The following is a 12033-nucleotide window of genomic DNA, read 5'->3' on the forward strand; positions in this document are numbered from 1 at the left end:
CCTACTCACTATCAGAGGGTTTGCCATGTTTTGTCTGTTCCTACAAAAACAGTGGTGTAGTGGAGCAGGAGCAGGTGCCAACAAGGCACTGGCACTTATTTCATGGCAGGGACAATGATGTCATCTCCAGGATTGCTATTTGCCAATCCAAACATATACAAAGAATAAAACTTAACAGCAAAAGATATTAAAACACGTCAACACCTATGCATCTGGATAGGCTTGCCTAAACTATTAGGCTTGCCTAATAGTTCAACATTTCATTCTAAGAGTGGCCAGCCTGATGCCTAGGGGAAGCCCGTAAGTAGCAAAAGAATGCAACAGTACTCTGCACACTTGTGATGATTCCCAGCAACTCAGAGGCATACTATCGCCATCAGCAGAGGTTAAACACTGCCACAATGGTTGGTAACAGTTGATAGCCCTGTCCCCAAATTTGGCTAAACCTCAAAGCCATCCAAGTTGCTGGCTGTCACTAAATCTTATGGGAGCAAATTTTATAGTTGAGTATAGTGGTACCTCAGGTTAAGTACTTAATTCGTCCCAGAGGTCCGTACTTAACCCGAAACTGTTCTTAACCTGAAGCACCACCTTAGCTAATGGGGCCTCCTGCTGCCGCCGCGCCGCCAGAGCACAATTTCTGTTCTCATGCTGAAGCAAAGTTCTTAACCTGAGGTAATATTTCTGGGTTAGCGGAGTCTGTAACCTGAAGCGTATGTAACCCGAGGTACCACTGTATGTACTGTGCAAATAAGTTGTTTCTTTTTTCTGTCCTGACCTGAATTTTCAAACATTCCACTTCATTGGATGGACCTTGATTCTAATTGTATGAGAGCAGTAGAAAAACTTTCCCTCTCTATTCCCCCCCCCACACACACACCATACATAATCTTATACACCTCTGTCATGTTTTCTCTTACTCTCAGCATTGTTGGTTGGATCATCCAGATCTATTTTATTTATTTATTCTATTAATATACTGCCCTTATTCCCCAAGGAGCTTGTTGGCACTCAAATAGTGTAATAGGATTTACCCTTTCGGAAGCCATGCTGATTCTCCTTCAGCAAGACTTGTTCTTCTATATGCATGGCAACTTTGTCTTTAACAATGCTTTCTACTAGTTTGTATGGAACAGACTTTAAGCTAACCAGACAGTAAGTGGTTGATTAGATTAACATACTTGGCTAAGGGTTCAACTGCCATCAAAAGCAACTATTTATTATGACCCACTAAAATGACAAAAAATAGCAAGGAACCATCTCAGTCCTCCAGTCCTCTTCAGTGCATGCAAAGTGGGAGCAGGGCTGAGAAAAAACCTGGCTTGGCACTGCCATCATTAGTCAAAAAATGCTTACTGTGATAGTGTTATTTGTTGTTATATGGATTTGGCTGGTGCACATTCCATTTAAAGCACACCCACCCACAACGCAGATCCTGGGAGCCCTTGTTTAAGGGTGCTGGGAATAGTAGCTCTGAAAGGGGTAAACTGCAGTTCCCACAACTCTTTGCAGCTGGCAGTGGATGTGCTTTAAATGTATGGTATGTCCCCAGCCAGGTATGTGGGTGGCGCTGTGGGTTAAACCACAGAGCCTAGGACTTGCTGATCAGAAGGGCAGTGGTTCGAATCCCTGTGACGGGGTGAGCTCCCGTCGCTCGGTCCCTGCTCCTGCCAAACTAGCAGTTCGAAAGCACCTCAAAGTGCAAGTAGATAAATAGGTACCACTCCGGCAGGAAGGTAAACGCTGTTTCCTTGCGCTGCTCTGGTTCGTCAGAAGCGGCTTAGTCATGCTGGCCACATGACCTGGAAGCTGCACGCCGGCTCCCTCGGCCAATAAAGCAAGATGAGCTCCGCAACCCCCGAGTCGGCCACGACTGGACCAAATGGTCAGGGGTCCCTTTTTACTATGTCCCCAGCCTTTGTGGGAATGGCAAGTGGGCAGGGAACATGTCATGCTCTGCTTGTGTCCTTCCCATGGGCCACTGGCCAATGTAAGAACATAATGCTGGAGCAACAACAGGTGGGCTTGGGGTCTTCTCTACCATCACACCACTGCCGAAGCCAACCAAAAAAGCCTCAGAGTGGACCAGAACTGCTTGAACTCTGACCAGTGGCTCAGCCTCCTCTGTTGTTTTATCTCCCCCGCCGCGGGTTCCCTCCACACCTGTTGGAAAAAGTCGCATTCTTAAAACCTGCTTTGTTGATGCCTTTCCATCCGGAAGGCTCCCCAGGGCGCCTTACATTAAGATATCCCCGGGTGCGGTGGGAGGGGGGGGATACCCCGCTTCTACACCCCCTTCCCTCAGACGCACAGCATTCCTCGACTCGCCCGCCCACCCTCCGAGCCTCGGCGCCGGCCGCTGCCCCATAAGCTGGGCCTCCCTCCCTCGCTCGCTCGCTCCTCCGCCCCGCCCCGCCCCTCTCGAATCCTGCACATCCGCCTCTCCGCGCCTGCTCACTCCCTTCGCCAGGGAAGTCGGCCGTTCCTGCGCCGCCCGTGTTGTGCCGAGCCGCGGTGCGCGCGCCTTGGCCGGCAACCTGGCGCATGCGCCCCTTTGAGCTGGCTGGCTGAGCTCGCCTCTGTGGAGAGAGGGCGAAGCAGAGGGGACAGAGTTAGAGCAGGACGACGACGAGGAGGAGGGAGTTGTTGTGCCGTGAAGGGAAGGGCGGCGCGCGGCGGTTCCCTCTTTCTCCCCACCCCCAATTCCCGGTGGCTGTGTCGGACGGGGCCGGGCCGAGTCAGCGAGATGGTCATGGCGTACTTTGTGGAGAGTTTCTGGGTGAGGAGCTGTGGGGGTTTTTTTTGGCTTCCCTTCCCTCCCCCCCCACCGCTCTCCTTTCCTCAGGGGCCGGACCGTGTCACGCACAATGGAAAAGAAGCGCGGGGAGGGAGAAGAGGCGACCCGGACGGCGACCCGGAGCCCGGCGGCGGCGGCGGCGCCTCTGCCTCTTCTCCTTCCCGGCTCTTGCGCCACCTTCGGGGCAGGGTTCGGGCCTGCCGTGGCGACGGGTTGGGATACGGGGGGCGCTGCGAAGTGCGGCGGCCTCGGCTTTTACCTCACGGGCCGCTCCGGGGCCAGTGCCAGCGGGGGGGGGGCGAGCGAGCGAGGCCGGCATGAGGGGACGACTGGCTTGTGTGGCGGGGGCTTATCCCAGGCCAGTGCCCTTGTGTGGCTCCTGTGCTGAGGGTGCCAGCCTTCCCCGGCTCTCTCTTTCCCTGGGTGGGAAGGAAGTCCAGGGCACCTGTTGCTTTGCCCCGAGAGGAGGGTGACTGGGGGGGGGGGGGTGGCGGCTTAAAATGTGCCCTCCTGTCCCCGAGGGGCGTCTCTCGAGGCGGCGGCGGGACGGGGCCAGGCTTCTGGGTGAGGTTGTTTACTTTTCCTCTTCTTCACTCTCGCTGACAAAACCCTAGAAACAGGCTTCTTCGCTCAGTGGAAGTTTACTCGGGATCCTCCTTCCCTTGACTCTTCTACTAAAAGCCGCTGGTGAATCTTCAGTGTCTTGTGGAATCCGAAACTACTCCATTGTAGTACTGCTTTTTTTAAAGGTCTTGTTTATGTTTGTTTTTTTTTAAAAAAAGCAAGACGAGGTCTTTCTTTATGACTTAACAAGGCGATCTTACCAATCCATTATATATAAAACTTCTTAGCAAAGGAACCAAAGAGATGAAGTAATGATAGGAACCTCAAGTCACTGTCTGGACATTGATTTTTTATAGGCTTATTACATGACTTTTGAGTTAAGCGGTTAGAGGTTTTTAACAGTATGTAGTAGAATCAACAATCACCTAACTACAGAGCAAACCTGCTTTGGGTTTTTAAAAAAATATCCTCTATACGTGCTTTCTTTCAGAGACACTGTGTTAGTGTACCTGTGCTTTCCAGGAATGAAACTGTATACAAGAACATACAGCTTGTGTTCTTTTTCTCTGCCTCTTCTGCACTTCATGATTCAGAAGAACAGCAAGCTAGTAGTTTCATGTAATGATTTAAATAGCATGGATAGGTTACTAATAAAATAATTAGATGTTGCCTTGGAATATCTGCTATCTTAAAAGTGTCACTAAATTTTTGTCCATTTAAAGTTTCTAAGAATGCTCATTCAGCTTTGATTTTCTTAAATTGCATTTGCTTTTCTCTGAAAGCTCAGAGTCCCAGTGAATTGCTGCTTAGGAATTTTGTGAATTAGTACCCAATTGTAGTTGCTGTCTGCCATTTACCTTTTGGGACTTACTTCTGAGTAGACGTGTATGGATTTGCAGCAGAAGTGACAGAATCATTACATGCTTACTCAAGAGAAAGTTCACCTGAACTCATTGTGGTGTACACCGTAGTAAGTGTGCACAGGATTTCAACCTTAGATATCTTGGGGCATTTTGAGACAAGTAATGTGACCAACTGTTTCAGAATCAACTGAAATGTTGATTATGGCTTTATAAATGTTTATATATGGCTGAATGTATTTCAAATGACATCTTTTGAAGGAAGTATCTGTTACAGATATTGGTAGTATATTTGGGGTGGCAGTTCTGCAGATATCTGTACGTTCATTATGTCCATGATCTAGTCCTTTTATGATATAAAAGTCAGAATATATAACCTATTGTTTCCTCATACTTATTGCCTGTATTTTCTGTCCCTGTATTTTACAGTTGGGTGGTGGTGGTGACTGGGGTTTTTTTAAGAGTGTGAAATATGTGGCAATTGTTGATCATTGCTGGAGAAGAATATACTGCCATTACTGAAAACCTACATACGTTCTTGGTGTCAGGAACAGTTACCTTCTTGGTGTCAGGAACAGATAATGCTAATAACTTAATTATTAAAAAGGTAAAGGTAAAGGTACCCCTGCCCGTACGGGCCAGTCTTGACAGACTCTGGGGTTGTGCGCCCATCTCACTCAAGAGGCCGGGGGCCAGCGCTGTCCGGAGACACTTTCGGGTCACGTGGCCAGCGTGACAAAGCTGCATCTGGCGAGCCAGCGCAGCACACGGAAACGCCGTTTACCTTCCCGACAGTAAGCGGTCCCTATTTATCTACTTGCACCCAGGGGTGCTTTCGAACTGCTAGGTTGGCAGGCGCTGGGACCGAGCAACGGGAGCGCACCCCGCCGCAGGGATTCGAACCGCCGACCTTTCGATCGGCAAGCCCTAGGCGCTGAGGCTTTTACCCACAGCGCCACCTGCGTCCCCAACTTAATTATTAGGTTTAACAAATAAAGGTTTAACTGAATCCAGGTTTAACTGGTGTCAATTTCAAGGGAAAAACACTGGCAAATGAATGTTTCTAATTTTGATGAGACTAAAGGCCTATTTAAAAGTAGATCATGAATACTACTTTGTAACGGAACGTGTGAACTGACTCCATAGAAAAGCATTCTGTATGAGGTATTGTGGCCATGATGTTGAGTGAAAATATTTGTTTCTTATAGATGAAATCTACCTTCACTATATTTTCCCTAGAAACATTTCTAAAAACAGAAACTCTGCTCTAAACTCTAGGGTACACCAAGTGGTTGAGTGCTTATTAGTTTCAAAACAAAATGGAGCCACCCCACAATAAGCTAGTTTTTTTCTGCTTCCCTGAGGAGTGCCCTAGATATACAGAATTTTATAAATTTATTAATGAAAAGAAAAGTAAAACTGCTAACAAGAACCTGGGAATTTACAGAACATTGGTAAGAGTTTAGCTTACAAAAGATGGGTGGGGGAGGATCTAAATAAATAAATTGGTAGACTGTGAATCTATCAGTCAAGTCTATGTCTGAGAACAGTTTAAGATATGGAATTTCCATTTTACTTAATCAATTATAATATTTAGAGCTCACCTTTCCTCCAAAGAGCTCAAGCTGCAATACATGGTTCTCTCCCAGTCCATTTATCCTCACAACAACACTGTAAAGTCAGTTAGGCTTAGAGAGAGTGGCTGGCCTAAGGTGAGCTTCATGGTTGAGTGTGGTTTTAAGCTCTGCTTTTCCAAGTCCTAGTCCAACACAGCCTTTCTCAACCTTGGGTCCGCAGTTGTTTTTGGACTACAACTCCCAGCATCCCTGACTACTGACCCTGCTAGCTAGAAATGATGGGAGTTGTAGTCCAACAACATGAGGGGACCTAAGGTTGAGAAAAACTCATCTAATCACTAGAATACAATATTTCCTGTCAGTTGTAAAAGAAAGCAAAAAGCAAATGAAGGGCAGAGGAGAGGGAATTGACCTATTCAGCACCCCACCTCCTCAGCTGAGTGCCCTCCTCCACTTCATAGCTAAGAGATTATTGAGTTTGACACTGGCAACTCTCTAGTGCTATGTAACACAGCTGTAGAAGGCCAGCAGGAACAGAAACTCCTGAAATTCACTTTGCCCCAAGGCCTGAAAAGCATTTAAAGGCTCCTATTCTGGGTTCTCGGAATATACTGCAACATTGTGCTGCAAGTCCCTCTTGTTTTTGAAACTCATTAGTGATGGAACAATGATAGAACATTCCTGCATTGCAGGGAGTTGGACTAGATGACTTTTGGGCCCCCTTCCAGCTCTACAATTCTATTCTATAAAATGGTTTCAAAGTTATAATTAACTGTTATCCCAGCGACTTTGCCTGAAATGTGTATAGGGACACGCATACAATGTATATGATTTTTCACTCACTCTGACACTTGATTTGTCAGTGAGGGTAGAAGGTAACAGGGCTAATATAAATAATCCCAAAATTTGCAGAACTGACTGCAACTATTCTGTTAATTACTTTTCATAATAAAATATGTCAGGTCTGATACTTTGGACAATTATATGTCTTTGAGATATATATGCATTACTCTGAAACTTCCTCCCTGGAGAAACTACACTGGCTTTCTCCTTGTCCTTCTGCTGGCAGGTAAAGACATTCTTGTTCCAACAAGTTTTTGGGAATTGACTGCTTTTGATGAAAGGGCTGGTGCTGTGCTGTTTTTATTGTAATTATTTGTATGTTTTAAACAGATTTTATATGTGTATATAGTTTTACTTCTATTGATGTTTAATTGTTTTTTAATTATAGCTTTTAGTTTTGTTTTTAGTGATTCTTGTTTTTACGTAGGTAACCCGCTATCAGCCCAACCAATACATCATTCCTAATACAATGAAGGAAATATGCCAGACTGTGGTGTGGATTCAATGGGCAGCAAATCCCAATGCACGTAGATTGTGTGACTTGGTTGATTTTTGCTGTTTGCTTACAGTGTATAGATGCCGTGTGTATATAAACTAGTTAAGGCAAAATCCAAATACCAAATTCTATAATACAGTTTATAAATTGGAAAGGGACCTTTAAAAAAACTGCAAAGAAAGCCCTGAGCACATCAGCACTGGCATAAAAAGAAAATAGGTTGATATGTTCATTGCTAAGTCTAGCCCACTGCTCAAAAGCATCCCTGAGAGAGAAAACCATCCAGCCATTGAGCAAAGAAGAGCCTGCCAAGACAGGCTAGTCTAATGTTGAACATCTCTTGCTGTTAGGAGGTTTCTCTGCATGTTTAATCAAAATCTGCTTCCTTGCAATTTCCACTCACTGTGTCTAGTCCTGCCTTCTGGAATAACAGTGAACAAGTCTGCTCCATCTTCCACATTGCAACCCTTTAGATAATTGAAGGCAGTTATAATGTTACTTTTTGATCTTCTCTTCTCGGTGCTGAGTACACCCCTCTCTTTCCACCATTGCTGATAGCTCTTGGTTTCCAGATTCTACACTATTTAGGTTGCATTCTTCTGGACATACTGGATAAGGGTTAAAGCTCTCTAGTCTTACTCTGCCAGCTCCAGCAGACTAGTAAATATTTTTGTAGGCTAGTAACTTTTGTGGGCTTATTTGCAGTGCAGATATAATGAACATATACAATGAACATGCAATTATTGTTCCATTGGAAGAGGTCTTTTAATTCGTAATTCTTCTAGTTTTATAGGCTGAAAGTAGTAAGGCACTGTTAAGCACTGAGACTTCTAAAAGTGGGTTCATGTTTGTATAGAGAGGTACTTTGCTTTTTAGTTTAAGTTCCCTGCCCCATTACAGGATAACTTATTTATAACTGATCATTTGTGGTACTGTAAACTTGCATCTGGTTTGGTGCTTTAAGACCGTTTGACAGTTGCTGCTGTTTCCCTGTAACAGCCTATTAGTACACTGCATTTTTAAGTACAGGAGAAGGGGAATAGCCATCTTCATATAGGATCAGGAGATCAGATAGTGGAACACTCAAAAAGCTTGTTGTGACCAAATGACTAGACATTTTTCAGATAAAATTGCTTGTATCCGCACTGGCTTCTGAGAGGAATGGGGCTTGGACATTGTTTAGTCAGGTTGTTATGGATCCTTTTAAGCTTGTATTGCATGAGTATGTGGACAAGTTGCTTGGAAGGCTGAGACATATGTGTTCTATAGGGTCTTTCCCATCCTGACAGTTCAGATCGGCTAGAACTGGGTTGGTCATGTGGACAACTCTGAAAGATGAGTTCCCACAGTTCTTAAGGAGGCAGTGGTATAATAATAATAATTTATTATTTCTACCCTGCCCATCTGGCTGGGTTTCCCCAGCCACTCTGGTAAAGAAGCTGTATTTGAACCCAACAAATAGCGTACTTACTTCCTAGTTTCCAGTTTCCAATTTTGGAGATTTTGGTGCTGGAGTGGGTGATTTCATCCAGGTGATTTTAGAGGACACTTACTGCAGATTTTATGAAAATAGAATGGAGGATGTGGCTTAGTATGACTGTCTATCATGTGAAACCTCATGGTTGTTCAGTGTTTGCAATATTTGATAACTTAAGTTGGTGTTTTCAAGGCCTATTCAGATTCTGGGAAGTTTATCTATATATGCATTTACTGAAGAGAAATTATTGACTAGTTTAGCCCTTGGATGCTAGTAGTCAGTATAATATGGCTCATGCCATGGAGTATGAAACCAGCCTTCAACTTCCAGACGTTTTGGACTAGAATGCTTACAGTGCTTGTTGGGGCTGATTGGCGTTGTAGTCCCAAACACCTGAAGGGCATTGGGTTAGAGAAGGCTAATCTAAGCAGTGAAATATTGCCTGTGAATTTGTGACTTACTTCTGAATAGAAATGTTTAGGATTGCACTGTTAAATGTTCTATTCCAACACATTCAAAGCTTTATATGTAAATTATTTTTAAGTACTTGCAAAAATGTAAATACTGTGGCACAAACTTCTTTTACATTATGCAGTCTGAGATGAAATAAGAATTTTAGCTTCATTTTTTTACTTGACCTGCACAGGCAATCAAGTAACATTCATGTGTATTTGCAGTTTTATTTTATCCCCAATGACAAATCAGGAAAATATATAGAAGTACATTCTTTAACATTTCCTGAGAAACATTAATTACAACTCTGAAACTGCCAAGCTTGCAGCTTGTAATCGTATTGGTATCCACTAATTATTACTACTTTTATGAAACAAAATTTTAATGGGACATTTTCTACAGAAAAATTAAGCATTGGAAAACTTCCTGCAGTTTTCCCACTTTGCAAAACTTTCCATGGTACATTACTGTTGTCAAACCTGTGACAATCACTCCACAATCCTAATACCCTCTTGCTACAGAATGCTCAATATAAACTGGTAGTCACTTGTATGAGCCAATTCTCCCTCTTCCTCTGCCTTCCATTTTCCTTTTCTCTTTTGCAACTGAAACTCTCAGCCATTAAACCAATAGATTCCCACAGCTAACAAAGTTCCCCAGGTGAGTTTCTACTAACAGAAAATGCAGAAATTGAGGAATTTAGCATAATTGTTCCTTCCAAGGAACAGTGTCAGAAAAGACAGTAGTTCCTGTAGTAGCTAGAGAAGATAGGTACAGTGCTATAGATACAGAAGACATGTTCTGGTGGTACAGAGAGCAGGGAATTGGTGCCTATCTTACAGGGCTCCTTGTTTGAGCCGCACACTGTCTGAGGACCTAGCATGAACTTGAAGGTTCCATCTTCAGGCAATAAAATGAGTTACTCTGGTATTTTCTCATTTCTGTGCCTTCTGCCCTATAAGTTGTGAAGAGGGTTTTCAGAAACCTTTCCACTACCCTAAATTGGTTGTATCTGATTTTGTGTGTTTATATTATTATTGTCAGAAAACAAAACTGAAAGTATGCCATCTTATTAGCTGTATGGATTTCCAGAAGTTTTCTTGTCGAGAAAGGTAGTTGAACATAACAGGCTCCAGCAAATCTACTCTCCAGCTTAATTATGGTGACTAGTCTTCCTTGCTCTGGAAAGTGATTGAGGTGATAATGACTAGGCTCAGGGAGGCTTTTAAGTTTTGCTTCTGTTTGTGATGATTAGATCAAATTCAAAAAGGTATGGAAATTCAGGAAACTGAGCCAATCTCTCTGTAGGAAGAAAGGTTTACTTATTTATGCTAATCCGTTGCAGTAAACAGGAATTACAGCTTAAAAACAAAGTAGAGGGAATGGAGGGTGAAGCTTGATTCTCTCATTAGGTTAGTAACCTTTTTGCAATCACTGGCTGTGTCACAGTCAAGCCCCCTCCCAGGCGAGGAAACAAGCAGGAAAACTCCTGTGGAATGCATTCAAACACTTCTGAGGGTTCATCATCTAGTCTACCTAGTAGCAGTGAAGGCAGCAAAGAAGGCATACTTAGCTGCCTCCATTGCATTCTCTTCTTGCCATCCAGCAGAGCTTTTCTGGACTGTGTGGGGCCTCTTACAGTCTGGCTTGAAGGAGGTGGTAGAACCAATGGTAGCTCGCTGTGACTTGCTTGCAAAACATTTTGAGAATAAAATCGCTTCAATCCACCTGGATCTTAACTCTGCTGTTACAGCAGATGAATCTCAAGGGATGTCCAGAGCACTGTTTTGGATGAGATTCAGTTAGTAAGGCTTGGATCAGTCACAGCGACTATTTGCACTCTGGACCCTTTCTCCTCTTAGCTGATAATAACTAGCAGGGAAGGGACAGCTGACTGCGCCAGGAAGGAGATTAATGTGAGAAGGCGTGGTCCCTGCCTGCTTGAAGGACACAGTGCCAAAACCACTCCTCAGGAAACCCTCCTTGGATTCAGAAAGTAACCATCAGCTGGTTGCTAATCTACCCTTATTGGGTAAGGTACTTGAACAGGTGGTTGTGGACCACATCCAGGTGCTCTTGAAGGAAACAGATTTTCTAGATCTATTTCAATCATTGTTTAGGCCCTGAAACTACTTTGGTCACCCTGTATGATGACCTTTGTCAGGAGAGAGATGGGAAAATCTGTCCTTGTTAATTCTCCTTGACCTCTCAGCGGCTTTTGATACCATCAACCATGGTATCCTCCTGGAGCGGCTGTCTTGAGTTAGGGGTGGGCGGCACCGCTTCATGGAGGATCCAGTCCAGCAGAGATTCAGGTTCATGTGCTGCCTCCCTTCTCCCACACTGCTGGGAGTACAGAAGATTTTTGGTAATTAGAGTTTGCTTTATCATTGTGGTTAGTTTAAAATGGGGAACATTTTTGAAATGGAGCAAACATCCTGTTGCAAAGTAGTAGGCTACATTCCAGTAAGGGACAGGGTCAGACTCAAAAATTCATGTGTCACATACAACCACACACCATTATCACACACAGAGAGAACACACTTTCTTCTCTGCTCTGATTTCCTTGCTCCAGATCTTTTTGCAGCGGAAGGTGCTGTAGTTGCACAGCAACATCAGACAATATCAAAAGCCTTTTCCCTCTGGGTGCTCCCTGTTGAACACTATGTTCTGCATCTAGCCCATGGGCCAGGGATCCTTGCACCCCTGGTTTAAAACAAGCCAACTTCAGATCATTATTTCTGAAATTGCTTTGTTCAGTTTCACCATAATTTAAGGTTAAATACAAATCTAGGTTTGGACCACATGGCAAGCTGTAGGTAATGAAAAGTGGAATATTCAGATGCTTCTTGGCTATGCCAGAGAAGTAGAGAGAGAGTACCTGAGCCCAAGTATTGCTGCAGCTTCTTTCTGCTTGTGCATGTCATGCTAAACAATGGTTTAGCATGACATGTAAACCAGGTTAC

The 12033-nt window shown here is 44.1% G+C and overlaps 1 protein-coding gene across 1 annotated transcript in view; it reads left to right on the top strand.

Moving 5' to 3' along the window:
- Positions 1-2493: 2493 nt before the first annotated feature.
- Positions 2494-12033, top strand: part of FCHO2 (FCH and mu domain containing endocytic adaptor 2) — a 64868-nt gene continuing 55328 nt past the window's right edge. The window contains exon 1 of the mRNA XM_079995442.1: positions 2494-2779. Coding sequence (XP_079851568.1) covers positions 2747-2779 — 33 coding nt within the window. The 5' untranslated portion in view covers positions 2494-2746. The remainder of the gene's footprint in view (positions 2780-12033) is intronic.

Source organism: Podarcis cretensis, assembly GCF_951804945.1.
Source record: "Podarcis cretensis genome assembly, chromosome: 11".
Taxonomy (NCBI): Eukaryota; Metazoa; Chordata; class Lepidosauria; order Squamata; family Lacertidae; genus Podarcis; species Podarcis cretensis.